This window comes from Parasteatoda tepidariorum, chromosome 1 (genome assembly GCF_982258835.1).
Source record: "Parasteatoda tepidariorum strain Cologne lab strain chromosome 1, Ptep-v5.0, whole genome shotgun sequence".
NCBI classification, from domain to species: Eukaryota; Metazoa; Arthropoda; class Arachnida; order Araneae; family Theridiidae; genus Parasteatoda; species Parasteatoda tepidariorum.
In genome coordinates this window covers 17,892,504-17,909,561 of record NC_141755.1, presented here as the reverse complement: position 1 = coordinate 17,909,561, position 17,058 = coordinate 17,892,504, and the positions used below count along the sequence as shown (strand labels likewise).

At 29.3% G+C, this 17,058-nt stretch overlaps 1 protein-coding gene across 1 annotated transcript; it reads left to right on the top strand.

Annotated features, from left to right (window-relative positions):
- On the top strand, window positions 1-7,633 carry LOC147816294 (uncharacterized). Its single transcript, XM_087159879.1, has 3 exons — window positions 1-127; window positions 2,626-2,697; window positions 4,180-7,633. Exon 3 carries the CDS (start codon window positions 4,190-4,192, stop codon window positions 6,371-6,373), a length of 2,184 nt encoding a protein of 727 aa, XP_087016005.1. The 5' UTR covers window positions 1-127; window positions 2,626-2,697; window positions 4,180-4,189; the 3' UTR covers window positions 6,374-7,633.
- Window positions 7,634-17,058: the final 9,425 nt, after the last annotated feature.

The following is a 17,058-nucleotide window of genomic DNA, read 5'->3' as shown; positions in this document are numbered from 1 at the left end:
ATATTTGCGACTATAATTATCTGTTAATTAAAATGATATAAGATTGGGTATATATTTAAGCAGTTTTCTGAATAAAAATTAATTATCGACTCGTGGCTTCGACTTAAAAGCTTGTGAATCCTTCTGAGTAAGTTTTCTAGTTCGTTTATTTATTTATTTATTTTTTTAGATATCATTTTCTTTTTTTTAGAATAAATTTGATTTATACTTTTTTTTTTAAAACAATTTTGGGCAACATTTTAATAAGGTAAAAGATTATGAATAGAAACTTTAATAAAAACTGGGGTTTTTTTGTTCGAGAAATAAAATTTTTATAAATAAATAACGTCTCTCTTATTGTCTATGCAGATTTGTAGTAGAGGAATTGTGTTTCAATATTAATAGGAAAGCGTTCAGCATACTTGATCACTGTCAACTGAAAGTTAAATGTAAAAACTTGTAAAAGACGATTAGGAGCTTTTAAACTCATAGGATAATTATTTAACTCTTAGATTCGTTATATAATTCTTAAGATTATTATTTTACTCTTAAGGTTATTTATTGTTCAGAACTTATTTCCAGTAATCAAATTGTTCTAATTGGAGAACAGTTTTTAATAATTGTTTATTTGCAGTCTAACACTAAAATTTTAAGAAGATTTATTTCTGCAAGCACAAATTATGTTACATTGTATCGATATGTTAGATAAAATGCAAACAAAGTACTGCCATCATAATGGAAATGTAGGGAAGCGCTTAAACCAATTATCTAGACTAGTAATATATGATGTTAATAGAATTCAAAATTTGTTCGTATTATTTTAATCAATTCAGTAGATCATTCGAAACAAATTTGTGGAGTAAAATTTTGATTTACTGCTTCCCAAATTGCTAAATGAATATCAACAAAACGACGTATCAAGAAAATGGATGAAGCGTTCGAAATTCTGTCAAATGAAAATGCTGTTCTTGATTTACTTAGTGTTATAAAATAAGAACAATATCGATTAGGAAAATTTGATGATAATTCGATAATTATTTTATATCATTATAAATCTTTATCTGAAATGACAGCAAAACGTATGTACAAATGCATTGCTAATTAATACTTAATTAAAGAAAAAAAAAACGCCATCGAAATCTGACAACTTACAATAAACGAAGCGAATGTAATAAGCAATAAAATAGGTTTAATCAGAGGTAAAAATTTGCAAGTGTTTATAATAATCAACTTTCAACTCCTGTTTGTTTCCTCCCGAAATTAAACTTGTCATGTTGTTTACTGAGTACATTTTCCCGTACTGTGCTTTTTTAGATTTTTAAAGCGTCTTTTTATGGGATAGATATTAATATATAACCCTAATAAATATATTTTTCGTTTTCATATGTGGTATAGACTCGAATAATACATTATGAGGGTGGTCTTTAAGAAACACCCTGTGCGCGACTATCCAAACTTCAATTATGCTTTTTTCTATATACAATATTTTCCAACTTCCTTTCATCAATGTTTCAGAAACCATTTCAGTTAGATTTTTTTCATAAGATTATAGACATACAATTAAAATTTAGTTAAATTTAAATTTAGTAAGCGATATTTTTAGATCCGGTTTTTTAAATTTTATATGAACTTCCACTTTTTACTCAAAAATGGAGTTAATCGTATTTTGTAATCTAAAATAATAATTTTTAAATAATAATTTGAAAAAATTCTTACACAATTTATAATTTTAACTAATGGAAAGAAGAAAACGTGAGAGATATATTTAAAAATTATGTGTTTTCCGAGAAAGTTGAAGTGTAATGACTTTATTTGAATTCTGAATCGTCTACACTGTTAGAAATTTCTCAAACAAATGCTTAAACAACACTTTATTTGATTGCTATTTTAACATGTTCAAACAAAACACTTAAATAATCATAAAAAAGATATTATTCAAACTGTTCACTATGAGAAAAAAATGTTTATTTACTGCCTTCACCAAATACGTTTTAACAACCAAAATTTAATCGCACCAACTAGATCTATGTAATGAAGCCACTTAGTTCCTTGCAGATGAGTACGTATTATAGCCGAGAAGACCAATCTGTCATTCTCATGAACAGAAGTTTAAGTCCTAGCGTTTAAACTACAATATTTCCACCATTCCTTCAATACATATGAATACTTTTAAGTTTCATGCACTGCTCAAAACTGTGACCCTGGGCAATTAGAATACGATATCCTCATTCACGTATAGATTGCAGCATTATAAAGTTGCTAAAATATCGTCAATGTCCAGTTGGATTACTTTTTTAAGGTTTTCAAACATGATTGTTGTAAATGCTTAACAACAACATAGTTTTGTGTTCATGGTTTCACGGTTTTGTGTTCACGGTTACGTTTCATTGTATGAACAGATTGTTGCCAGTTATTTTAAGATAATTTCCGAATAAAAATTCTAATTTTGTAAAAATCTTGACAATCAGCTTGCACAAAAACTATCTTTTTCCATTCTGTGGGGAAAAAAGCGTATATAATTTTTTTTAATATTTTGATTTGATAAGAATATGTATTTTAAATATGCATAAATATAGAAATATTTTTGTTCTATTCATTTGCATAAACTTCAATAAATAAATGGAATTTGTATCTAATTGAACATAGGAGCACAGAATAACAGATGTCCAGATAAGAAAAGGATTAAAAAAATCAAACATTTACTAAAAAACCTCTTGGGTAAGTATAACAACTGTTTACAGTGTAATAATATAATCAGAGAAGGATCAAATAAAGTGAATTTTAAAGGAAAAAAACAATGGAATGATATATAATTTATGAAAACCAAAAACAATATTTAAAATTCATATTTATGTAAATGTATGTAAAAATTGTTCGGTGGTGAGAAATTTATTATTCATAATAAATTAAAGTTAGATGTAATAATATATTTAAATTTTTGTGTAACGTTATATATAACAAGGGGTGATTAACTTCTAGAGGAGTTAGGGAACATCATCAGAACTAAATTAGTATAAAAACCCAAACCCGGAAATGTCGTCTAGGGTTGCTTTCTATTCTGACATATTCAGAAGAACAGAAAGAAACAATTAACAACTCTAGTGGCGTTTAACGACATTTCCAGGCATTAGTTTTGATGCAGTTTTTATACTGATGACGTAACCTAACTCTCTTAAAAATTTGTGATAGCATTTGTGCAAGATATAACGTTTTTAAATGCGACAAAATAGATTAAAAAAGTTTTTTTAAAGCCAAAACTGAAACTCGAGGAAGAAACTAATAGCAAATTTGAAATTAGTGATGCAAAAGTATAAAAGACATGCTGAGAAATATGCAAAAGAAAACAGGGCAAATTTATTCCTCTGAGTTTTTATTTTAGAAAATAGTCATGCAAAAAGGCTTTAGAAAGTTGCTGCATTTTTTCTAAAAAGGTTCAGATAAAACAAGTACCCCAATAAAATTATCGAATTTCTTTTCCTTTGAACAATTAATTCTTAAAGTATATACTTAACGGAACCGAATACTTAACTGAAACGTGGTTTAAAATCACATTTCTAAATTAGAAGAATGTTGGTCACAAACAGGAGACTTCTGTTATTTTCATTAGACACAAAATAACACCACGTATATTCTGCAAACTGAAGCTTTGGATTCGTAGCTTAAGCAAGACGTACCGCCATTTCGGTAAAAGCAACTCTCAATGTAGAAATACGGAAATCTATCCTTAAATGCCACTTTTTTCAGAATTTCTTAGTTGAGTGTTGGTGGCTTAGAGATCGTATCCCCATTATAACCAGTTTAGAAGTACACCACAAATCCATTCAAAATACGGTCTGGCTCCCAGCGGCGAATGAAGATATTACCGGGTCCTTATGCTATTTTAATCTTATAGATATGATCTAAATCCCTTAGAAGTTTATTGCGCCATTTTTGAGATCGTTTTAACTTTATTTCGTAAAAAAAATAAATATCCCTTAAAAAAAACTGTAACTTGGAGCGAGAAACCGATTGCAAACTTATAATCAGTGAAATGAAAGTATTAGATGCGTTAAAAAATCCCATGCAACAGAAGATTAAAAAAAATTTGTTCCCCTGCGTAATTTCTCACGACAAAAAGAAAAACAATTATAGAAAAAAAAATTCGTATTAATTATGAAAAGGTTTGTACAAAGTGTATTTATATCAGCATAATCATTTCAGGTAAAATAAAATGACTTCCAGAAAGAAAATTCAGGCTACATGGCTTCCGAAGCCTGTTTGGTACAGTTTTCCTATGACTAAAGGCCTCTATCATCACCGAAAAGCAGTTGGAATCATATTAGCTGCCAGCAGTAAAATGGAATGCGTTTTCATGAGTCAGAGTCTTCGCCAATTGCATGTGCGTCTACTCAACGATGACAGTTCAACAGAAGGCAATTTTTATATTCAAAATTCGCCACCAGGTCGAGCATCAACTGTCAGTATTGACTCTGTAAGTGTTCCATTCATAGATTGTGAGTACCTTGAAAATCCTCCTAAAGATAATCGAGAAATCATCATAAGCTATCCATCAGGTTCAAAAATTCTTCCCATCTTTCGTTTTGGTGACAATTTGGAGGATTTCTTCAAACTCTGGGATACCCAAGATGCAGAATTTGCTTACGTAGAATCAGATTACTTCGGTCTCCTTATACCGAAAGTGGACAAAGAGACTGCGAGAAAGCTACCTGATGGCAAAAATCTCAATCAGTTAATTACTTTCTACGACCTTATATTTACTACCTACAGTGACTTGATAGGGTTGTCATTTGAAGAAACTGGTACCAATAAGAACGTAAGAAACAGGTTTTTTCTGAAAGCTGACAAAAGTGGAGCTGGTTTAGCGTATTACACTAACAAGTATACGGCTGTGAACGCAGGATCTATTAAATCCTTCTGGTTGAATCTCAGTCCAACAAATTGGGGGGCGTTGCATGAAATTGGTCATGGACACGAATTAAAAAGTATAGGTGATGAAACATTATCTGTTGCTGAAGTATGGAACAACATTTTAGTCTTCTTTTATCAGGCCATCGAGTTTGGTGAAAATATGGTATGGAAAAATTCGAAACAAATAGAAATGGAACTTGATACAATACTCAGAAAAGAAACCGAAGTTAAAAGTTGGGATTTAATACAGAAATTGTCATTTTTGACGCACATGTTTTTTAAGGCTGGTCAGAAATCTTTTACGCGTTTCAATCAACTGCAACGCGAAGAATTTGATGGCCGTCCTTATTATGCTAGTGGAACATTCTTAGTAGAAAAACTGATGCACTTTTTTGCAATCGAGTTTGCTGTTGATGTTTATCCCTTTATGAAACTGGCAAAAGCAGCAATACGAGAAGAAGAGCTATACGAGCATTACTATGTTTTATCCAGTGTAGCCTATCCTCTGAGCTACTTCATAAGCGATGTCAAGGAATTGCATGATATTTATTTCAAACTGGGTTTACTTCACTTATCTAGTTTGGTTACTCCATCAGATTTGAGTTACACTAAACTCAAAAATGATTTCACTGTGAACATAGATGACCAAATATTTGGTTTCTTGTCCGGTAATACGCTAAAACTGATGGATGGATCTCGAACTGCAACTGAGCAAAAAATTCTGAGTCAAAATATTACTTTTAATGATGTACCTATAGGAGTATACAAGATTTTTATTGAGCCAAATGCTAAGAACTCAAAACTTGCCTTTAATGATTTTATTGCCATAGTACATGCCAATAAACCTAATAAACTACTTCTTTCAGCTAAGGTAATGAAGGAACCCTCACTTCCAACTGACAAAATTAAATTTCTTGTTCACGGAAAGGATGAATTCGCAACTCTTACAGCAAATCCTTTAGAGAAATTAATAAAGTTCCGATTTTACAAAGCAAACCCTAACGCTTCTTTTAAATCCCAGACGTACGCAAGTGTAATTATAAAGAATCAGAAAAACGAAGTTATTTTCAGCAGAATTATAGAGGGCACTAGTAGTAACACTGGATCTTTCGACATACCTATGGAAGGAGAGCTGCAAATTGAAATATTTCACGCGGAAACACCACAACACCTAAAATTTGATGATCCAATGATGGACGTCATCATAGATCGTAATAGTTTGACAAACTATTTCACTGTAAATGAACAAGGCTTTCAAAACAAACACAAGAGTTCACCGAAAGATTTGTTAGAAAAGAATTTCTTGAAGAAGATTGAACTTAAAGCAGGTAAAATTAGAAGTAAGATGTCCTTGTATGTAAGACCTCATTGCCTGCCTAAATATAATATACTTTTAGCTGTGGAAGCTTTTGAACGTTTGTTCAGGAATAACAGCGTCGATAAAAGTCTGAGAGATCAATACAAAGATTGCTTGCCATCCCCTTAAGATTCTTAAAATAACGGCATTGAAGTAGAAAATACTATTTATCATTAAAACAAACTCTGCACAATTTTGTTATCAAAAATACTTAATTAATTACTTATTTTATTTTAAAACTTTAAAAAAATATAAACAAGAAATTTAAGAAAAGTTAGAAGAGAAAAAAATGGACAGCTTTCGAACGTTTGTTCAAGAATAACAGCGCCGATAAAAGATTGATAGATCCATATAAAGATAGTTTGCCATCCCCTTAAAATAGCAACCCTGAAGTAGAAGATACGAATGATCATTAAAACAAAATCTTCGCAATTTTTATATTAGAAAAATTTTTACTTTATTATTTAATTTATTTTAAAACTTTAAAAAAACATATTCAAGAAATTTAAGAGAAGGGCACAAGGAAATGTAGAAGCATGTCTTTAAACGACCTTACAGATCTCTAAAAAAGTAGAAGACATCTAATTTCGATTTGGAATTGAATTTCATTATTCCTATTTCACTTCACTATTGTTCTGTTAATGTACAAACAATATTGATCAACTCGAAGTATTGCTTAATTATTACATTGAATAAATAAAAAATTATTCGAATATTTTATATATTTATACAATTAGTTATAAAAATAATTATTATAATTCAAAAAATTAACAATAAATCTATTTGAAGATTAGGATAACAATAAGATATTTCTGTATGTTCTTGTATCGATATTTATATATATTTAATTTGTTTCTTTTTTAATTACATTATATTGTTTGTCTTATATTAAAAAATTAGTATATTATTGAAATCTTGTCAGAAAGCAATTTTTATTTTACAAAAATTCCTTGTAATATGTTTCACGATGACAAGAAATTATTCCATATTTATGAGCTGATTTGTTATATTTTTAATCTTTACGCATTGCAATTTACATATTTTTTAAAATTCCACCTATTTATTTTCCTAGTAAAGTAAAATGTTTTGTTATTTGGTTATTGTTCATAAGTAATTGAAATGTTTTTCCTATCTCACAATTTATATTCTTCAAATATTTTATGAAAGTTTTTTCTTATGAGATGAATTATTAAGATTGCAATATGAAAATTTGATATATTTTTAGAAACTATTTGTGAAGGAACTTGTATACTTCTAAAAGTTCAATTGATAATTTATGCAAATTGCAAAACATTTTGTGTTAAAATTTTGAAATCTATTTATAATACAATTTTTATTTTTTGAATTATTTAATTTATAATTACGATATGTTTTAAAACTCAATAAAGGTTTAATAATAATGCTAAGATGTTGTATGTTTTATGCGTGTAATGAACAATTGAGATAAATTTAACATACCAAATCATTATTAATGAGAAATAGATTCGATTTGTAATTTGTATACATTATGAACATTTTTTACCATAATACTAAACTACGTGTTTTGCCATTTATGTACATTTTAGAATCCTTGTCAGTAGTGAAGTCTTAAATCTAAAATGTAAATTGCAGTCCGCATGAAGCAAATTCTGCCCGTCTTGAGAGGTTAATCTTGAAATTGATAAAGAGAGATAATGCAGCATAATGTATTTTCTCTCCCTTAATCGAATCTGACTAATTACGAATTCAAAGGGCTAATATTTTAAAAGTTGAAATAATTTTTTTTTAATGGAAAGAACCATTTTTCAGTTGCACTTATTATGAAAAAAATCCTCATAACTTCAGGACTATTAAACCTATCAGCTCGAACTTTATCTGAATCAATTCAGTTTAGCGGAAAACACACCGTACTTACTTGTTCATATAGTAGTCTTAAAGTTATACAAAGAATTAGAAACACAAAGTCTTACTTAAGTATTATTAACGTTATCATACTAGACAGCAGCATCGCATATGGTTAACTATCCGTTATCCTTTGTTAAATATCCAAACAGCAACGTATCAATCATCTTGCAATTACAGTTGTAGTTATATTCATTTAGTTTATTATCCTTGAAGATATTAAAATTCAAGTAAGAATAAAAATATTCAACGTTTAAAAACTGTATCATCAATGTCTATTTAACTATAAATGCCTAGATAACGATGATCCAAGTGACACAAAATCGAAGTGTATGATAAAAACTAGATAAAATCTCGCTAAATTATCCTGAACTCCTACAGCATTTTAAAAACGAAATTATTATTTCTTCTTAATAGCTCAAAAATAAGTAGAGAAATTTTTCTGGTTCTCACGGCTTGAGGGAAAAACTTGAAATAATAATTCTTGCATGCTTCATTCTAAAAATAGAACCAAAAGGCGGATGCGAATAATAAAATATGAGAATTCATTTAGTTTTCAATAATAAATCAGGAAGGAGAATTCAGATGAAGAAATAACATAAAAAAGATTAGTTTATACTTTTTATGACACACCCCAAAATGTTAATTACTATCTAAAAAATTTATGAAAAAAAATGCAACATTAGGGAAACTTTGTGAAAAGCGCAATTAAGATGAAAGAGACACCTACAGTTAATATATGAAAGTAAAAAGAATTGCAAAAAACACAATTTTGTAAAACTTATAAAAATTTGCACAGTTGAAATGTTATAGAAAAAAAATTCTTTCGTAGTGTTACCAGAAAATTGAAGAATTTTAATTTTAAACTTTCATAGTTTTTCTGGTTTTTTTCAGTTTAAAAAATGTTTCTTTAAAGATCACGATGAAATTTTTCCCTAACAAATATCACAAGAACACAATTCAACAAATTTTTCTATCAAAATGTTAAATTTTTATAAACGCAAAAATTCAAAAACATGCAAGGCAGAAAAAAAAATTTTTTTTTGACATATTTTGTTATTGGAAAGAGAACTTAATCAGAAATTAAACTTCAGTTTATTATTAAAAAAATTTGCTCATTGGTCGTTATTCTGAAGTTCAGGACTTTAGCGTTGCTTAAGAAAATGATTTTGAGAAATATTTGACAAAGGATGAGCAAATGGGACAGTGCCAAACATTAATGGAAAATTTAGTTATCGAGTAAGAAGTCAAAATACATTTATAAGTTACGTCTAATAATAATTTAGGCAAAGGAATTTTCTTGCTCTAAAATAATTGATTTTACATTTTAAACAACGCTATAACAGTTTGCCCTAAACGTTTTCCATTTGTTTCCGATTTATAGGCTAAAGTTATTATAAATTTTTTTAATTTTAGAAACTTTTTAAAATGAGAAGATATAAATGATGCGTTACGAGTTTGAATTTGAAAAAAATTGGCACAAAAAATTAAAATATGCTTTTGTTGTTACAGATTTAGTCGCAAAAGACCAAATATATCGAGTATGATGATCAATCATTAAGGTTGGTTAAATAGTTTTCAGAAAAATTATAACAATTAAAACCACCTATACTAACTATTGCAATTATTTTAGAATGTTTATCGATTGGGGAAATTTCTTGAAGTAATGCAAATCGTTTTTGTCTAAATTTTTTATTTATTTGACAAGTATGACAAAGTTTTTTAAAATATGTAATATCTGAAGTAATAGTTTCCCAGTACTAAACAGGAGAAAGAAAATTAATTGTTTTTGAAATCCCATGATGAACTAATTCTTTTTTGAGTAATTTCAATCAATTTATGTCTTAAGGAATGACAATTTTAGTGAAAATCTTCTTACATAAACATAAAACATTATCATTTTCATTGAAATTTCCAACTAAATTATCGTTTCGTTGTGTTTCACGAATTTCGCCTAAATGCAAAAGATGTGACATTCATTAATTTTATCACTTTTTTCATTAATTTTATCAATATCAGGTTTTCATAAATTTCATCAATATTATTATAATTATTGTTATGACTATTATCAGGACTTTCTCGAGGCAACAGGTCAGCTTCAAAGTTTAAGGTGCCTTTTCTATAATTTATATCATAAATATGCTTACTCCATGAATAATGCTTCTGTAAAGCAGTGGTTCTTAACCTTTTTAAGCCGCGACCCAAAATTGAGACTTAAACAGCACCACTTCTGTGGAACTATTTTTCTACCTCTTAGAGAGGTCCCTTATGTTAATTCTTTTTTACTTTTTTATTTTAAACATTAACTACTAAGCATCTTTTATTCTTATATTAATTTTGCACCTTGATTTGCTAAACTAATTTTAAATCATGTGCCTTTTTTAATTATTATGAACAAGTATTAAGGGTATAGAGTTACCCAGGTACCTCATTAAGCCTAGGCTGAGTAAGCCACAATGACTTCTTCTAGGAGGTGTTGGTATTACTTATTATTTGGTGTATTACTAACTTTTTTGGATCGACTCAGCGCGACCCAAGAAATATGTTTCGCGACCCAATTTTGGGTCGCGACTCATAGGTTAAGAACCGCTGCTCTAAAGTACGAGTAAGGCATCAGTGCCTATTTAAATCAGATTTCCGTGCGATTGCTTTACCGCATGTATATCATAGCAATCTATCTTTGCACACGATGTGCCTTTTCGATCAGACCCTTTATTTATCCTGCAGGCTTATGAAGCTGTCGCCGAGCGGTGGGATAAAAACAGGTCTCCGGTCAGAGAATGATTCTTCATTTTTTAAATATTGCTAAGTGAACGATCATTCCAAGTGACACAAAATCGAAGAACAACCACATAATTACGAAAAATCTTAAAAAATTATCCTGGTGAAATCTCATACAAAAAGGGAATAATTTTTTCTTGTACATCGTTCAAAAATAACTGATAGTGATAACTGATAGAATAACTGATTTTGAATCTTCCTGGAACATTCATCTGTATACTTAGTTTCCTTGTGTGACACTAAAAACATAGGTATTTTTCTGTCTAAACTAGAAACACTATAGTCCTCCATAATGTGAAACCTGCAAATGACGTAGTCTGGGTATATTGATCCTGATTGGTTTTTGAAACATAACATTTGCTTTTATTGTTCTTACCATTCTGTAAGAACAAGGAAATCAAATATCAATTCTCTTAAGTAACACATTCTACTTTCTTTCACAAAGATTCTTTCATGAAGATTTCAATTGTTTCACTATATATATCTCTTACTGCGCAACTTCGATGAATAATTAGTTTGTTTGGCTTCGTGCCTGTCTTTGTGCTAAGTGAGAAATAGAATAGAAATCCTTCTTGCGAAAGAATCTTTGTGAAAGAATATAAAAGGAATCATTGTAAGAGGATTGATATTTGATGGGCTTGGCTTAGTCGAAATAGAATAGAAAGAACAGTTACTAACGTAAGCTAATGCCATGCTTCAATAACCAATAATCCTAAAAATGCTCACACGACGTCACTGGCAGGTATCCCATTGAAATGAAAAATAATTGGTTATGCATTCAAATGCAAAATTAATGGAAAAGTTGTATTTAATCACTTTGAAGAAACGTAAAAGTGATTACTTAACGTAGCCACTATGTAAACTATCATTGACGCCAACGATTCTTAATTAATTTATGTAATATATGCATATTGAAATAAGCTATACACTAAAAGACAAAATTTATCTTTAAGAAGAACCGTTAAAAATTGCTATAGCATTATTGATGACAATGTTTAATTAATATTGATTATATGTATTTTTTTATTTTTTTATAATCGTTCAAACGTAATCGTAGGTAAATGACATCATTGAACAGTTGAGCCAATTGTGAGTTTACGACTACCAATGCTCAAGTCCTTAACCTTGTAAGTTTGAACTCAAACTAGAAAACAAGCGAACTCCTCTATCAAGTATTAGGATAATTTTGCCTTCATGGAGGACTTTTTGAGAGCTCTAACCCGTAGTCGCTTTATACGGCGATGAAAACCACGAAAACCTTCCACAGTTAGCCTGACGCAAGAGGACTCTAACCCATAATCTTTTTATCTTTTAAGGTATCCGACTACCTTCGGGACAAAATTTTTGAAAAATAATTATTTTCCACAACATTATTGCAATTTATATTGCATATTAATTTAAATAAACATATTTAATAGAGAAAATTTAAATATACAGGAAATTTTTTGTTTTAAGAGTATTTTTTAGATAATTTTAAAGAAAATAACTCATTAACGGGAAACACTCTACACAAAAAACTATTGTACATACAGCTATCAAACTTTTTGAGCCGTTTCGTATAACTCTCTGAAGTGTTATGAACCTCAACTTAAATGATATCATGAAATTAAAAGAATTTATGGAGTGTTAAGCATATTTTTCCATTTTTTTTCAAATTTTCTTCACATTATCTACTGCAAAATATCTCATAAAACAAAAAATAATACAGTTATCTGAATTCTGGAGGTCTGTTATATAACCACCAATACAAGAAACAATCTCTGAAAGTTTGAAGACAAATTTATATTAATTAGTTGAGTTATCTTGTTTTCCGTAGACAAAAAACAGCAAAATTTTCATTTTGAGAAAAACACAATTAAAGTTTATAATTACATTTTTTCTATAAACTACGAATGTTTGTCAGTAGGAAGTTATTATATTTTATAGGGGGCACATTCCTTCACACATTTTCTTAGTTTTATTTAACGTAGCGATATTTTAACGTATTATTTAGTGATATTTTAAAGTATTTAGTGAATAACATCAAAAGTCTACTACTTATAAAGCATTTAACACAAGAACAATTTTTTATTAAACAACCATCTTACTGTATTTTCACACTTTAACATATATGTCTAAATATAGTTTTTATTAATAATTAGAAGTAAAAAATATTTTTTATAATATTTATAATAGCCCAAATCTAGAATTTTCTCCTAAATGCAATTTGTTATCATAGCAAACCGGACAACATAATGAAGCTAATATCATCATCAGGATCTCAATATCAATTGTTCGATTGCCACACAGATTGTTTTTATCCAAAAGGATCAGTTCTTTATTGACATCCATAGAAATTGATAATTTTGAAGAGCTTGAAGTAATAGATTCATCTGCCTTACACAATTTTGAAGAAATGGTATAATCAACTTTACTCAAATCATCGCTGTTGTTGGCATGTTGATTACCGTAATATTTACGTTTCTTAGATCAAGAAGTACGTCCTTTACCCATCTCAATAAATTTATCAAAATAAAATATCAAATTGTTTTGAAAGAAATCAATAAATTTCTTCAAAACAAATCAAAATCAAGATATAGAAAGTACGCTTCAAATGTAAACAAACTATCAGAAAATATGCTAACTTTTCATGTTACCCACAAACAGTAACCACGAAACGTAAAATCCAATTAAAATATAATTCAGATTGTTAGCCGAGAGTTTAGGAGCTTTTAAAAATTAAATATCTAAGAAAAATAAACACACAAATGGAAATGGAACCGAAACTATTACCTACTACCCGTTTAATTTTTGTAATTTCCGGTAAGTTAGACAGCTGTCATCTGTTACTAAAATAGCTATAACTTAAGTTCTGCTTGACGTGCATTCAAAAACAAAACAGTTTTGAAAACTAGAAAAATTGGGCATTATTATAAAGCAATAAAATAAAAAAGTGATTTTTTGTGAAAATCCTCGTTTTTAAGGTAGTCGGATACCTTAAGATATTTAGTATCAGCATTGTGGTTAGTGCCAGCCGTGTGCGGAATTTGTATCGATCAGTTATAGCTGGGATTCGAACCCGGTTCACCTCATTGGAAGACGAATGCTCTATCCACCACGGCTCTTTAACGCTAATTAGAGCAGAAAACGTCCAGCCTAATCTCGGTGATCCCTGTATTTGGATTCTCCCACTCATTCAAACTTTGCTCTCTTGAAATCTACCTGTAATTTTTTTTGGTCAAGTCATTCTTGATCTACCTCTCTTTCTCCTTCCATCATGGGTCCTGGAGAAAAAATCATGTGTTTATTTTTCTGTCGGCATTCTTAGTACATATCCTTTCCATTTCCACCTTCTCTTCTGCTTATTCTTCTGTTGTAATAAGGTTTGCTTTTTTTAATATTGCTTCATACCTTAAGTCTACGGGGCAAAAGATTTTAAAAATTTTGAAACAATTTTCGTTTCTGAAAAACTACAAACTATTGGATGTCTGACTTTCTAAAAGAAAACTTTTCAGATCCATAAATATTAACAAAATCTTCTAACTACACACCCAATTGTTGTGACATTTTATTGTTTGCGTTCACAGCCAGTTTAACTGGATGATACTCAAGTGAAAGAGGCACTAATAAGGTGGCCTGTAAAAAATTCTGGATCAAAATATGTTACAAATGGTACTTTGTACGCATCATCAGTAAAATGTATTTTTACCGTTAAATATTATACGGGTAATTTTTATAATATTATTTATTTAATGAGAGATCTAATAATTTTAAGGTAATTACTGTAGAAATTAACAGTACATAAGTTTTTTGATCCGTAACATGTTCCAGTAATTCCAGTAATGTGGTTCCAGTGATGTAATGTGGTTCCAGTAATGTGGTTCCAGTTCCAGTAATGTGGAATTTACGGATAAAACTACCCGCATTCAGGGTTCAGATACTTTTTACTGGGATTTGGTGCATAATTTTTATCAGTGTATATGATATTCCCGTTAATAAGTACTTCTTTCATTACTATTTTAGTATCCTTTTTGTTTGGTTACAAAATCTGAAATTTATGCTTCTTGAGAAACCATGTGAGCACGTTTTCCATTTAGCCAGACAGTTCGTGGGGTGGAAACCATCAGTCGAACACCCTTAAATCTTTAGAAAACGCAATTAAACTTACGTTATTTTATGTATATAATTTGGGCAACTATCTTAAGATGATTCTTCAGTAGTCGGACGGTTTGCATGCTAAAACTCACCCACTGAACATCTTTAAAAAAGTTTTTTTTTTGGTTGAATATACGCTATTTTTTTTTAAAATTTATGTATGCTATTTGGGCAACTATTTTAAAATGCCTCCTGATTGGGTAATCAGTTTGCATGGTGAAAACTACATACTAATACAGGTCTGATATTGCATTCTCTATTTTAACCATGCTATCGAATTCCCCGATCAATCTATATTAAGTTTAAATTTTTGACAAAATATTTTTAGCTGGTAAGATAAGAAAAAGTTGATTTCTTTTAATTAACTATAGCATTATAAGCCAAAATCCGTTTTCTTTTTTTTTCTTCAGAAATAACCTAGATTTTATCAAAAGTAAAGTAAAAGTTCTAATTTTCTTACTTTTTTTAGCTGGCTAATGAAAGCAGTACTTTTTAAGGGATAACGAGATCTTTCAATGGCCTAATATTTGAAGGCGAAATTAAATTCAAACTTCTAATTTCTAGTATAAAAGTAAGCTACAATTTGCTTTGGACATAACTTTTTTCGTCAGATCAGCCAATATTTGGTGAGCTAACGATTTCCTTGATCTGTATAACATTTGGAGGCTTATATCAAAATTTTCGTTGCCAGGTTTACACATCTGAATAAGAAGACTTTCAATGCGAAAGAAAATTGGAGGAAACTCACATTGAAAAAATTAAGGTTAAGTGATACTTAATTCAAAGAAAATGTATTATAAGTTTGTAAATCATGCCGTATACATTTGAATGCTAAGTTATGTAAATCATGTAAATTATTATAAATTAATTGTATAATGTTAAATTGACTATTAAATTTTATGTAGATTGAATGTCTCATATCCAACTCTAAGCCCGTCGATCAATGTTAGCGCAACAGGTGACAAAATTTTAAGAACTTTTTTAATTTTTTGTTTTTAATGAGTTTCATAAATTATATAAATAATTGAGCTATTTACTTAGTGTTTTCACTCTAGAGAAAAACTGTCATTATGTTTTTCTTCTGACATTTGTTTGTTCTACATATTATAGTCAATGAAAACACGAAAAACTTTAAGTGTAATACTTTTGAAAGACTTGGAGAGAGATTTAAGTAATAATAGAAGTGCTTGTGAATAAAATTATTTGTTATAGATCCGACAAAAAGAAAAAAAATTCTTCATTAGTCAAATAGTAAAACTCTCAGTTTTTGAAATTTTTATTATCAGTTTCTTTTTAGCTTTGTCTCTGTTACGTCTACTTTCGACTGAATATTTTAATCAGTGATAAAGCTTACTCGCACCTTAGAGCTTTAGCTAGTCATTTGGAATCTTGTCTAAATTTCGATTCACAATAACTTTCTCTGACAAGCTGGTACCCATAGATCTGAAGCTTAGTGAGCTACAAGCCGTCACGGGGGATCGAACCTCAGTTTTCTGCAATGACAGTTCAGTGCTTTAACCACCGAAGCATCGCGGCTATTTATAATATGGTAGTAAATGTATTTCATTCTATGACATTACGATGTAACTTATATTGTTGATAAAAAGCACATTTAATTAGAGAAAATAATTATGAAATTCTTGCTCTTAATAGTTGTTTTCTTTTCAGAAAGAAAAAATGGTGACAGAATGTCGAATCACCTTGATCGCAACATTATCTTTACCTCAAAGTGTTAAAAATAAAATAACAGGAAAATATGCATAGTGTGTTACCGATAACAAGTGATACATGTTTTACAGCATCTCTATTAATAAATCGAAGGTAAGAATTTCGTTAAGTTGGAAAACACATTGGTAAATGTTCGTCTTTTTCAAATTTATTTGTTAAAACGTTGATTTAAAAATAGAAATAGAATATATGTAACTATACACGCAAATATAAATGTGCGATGCGCAAAATCTGATATTGTTATCAGAACTTGTTTTTGAATAAATTGTATCATATTGTTTGCTAATATT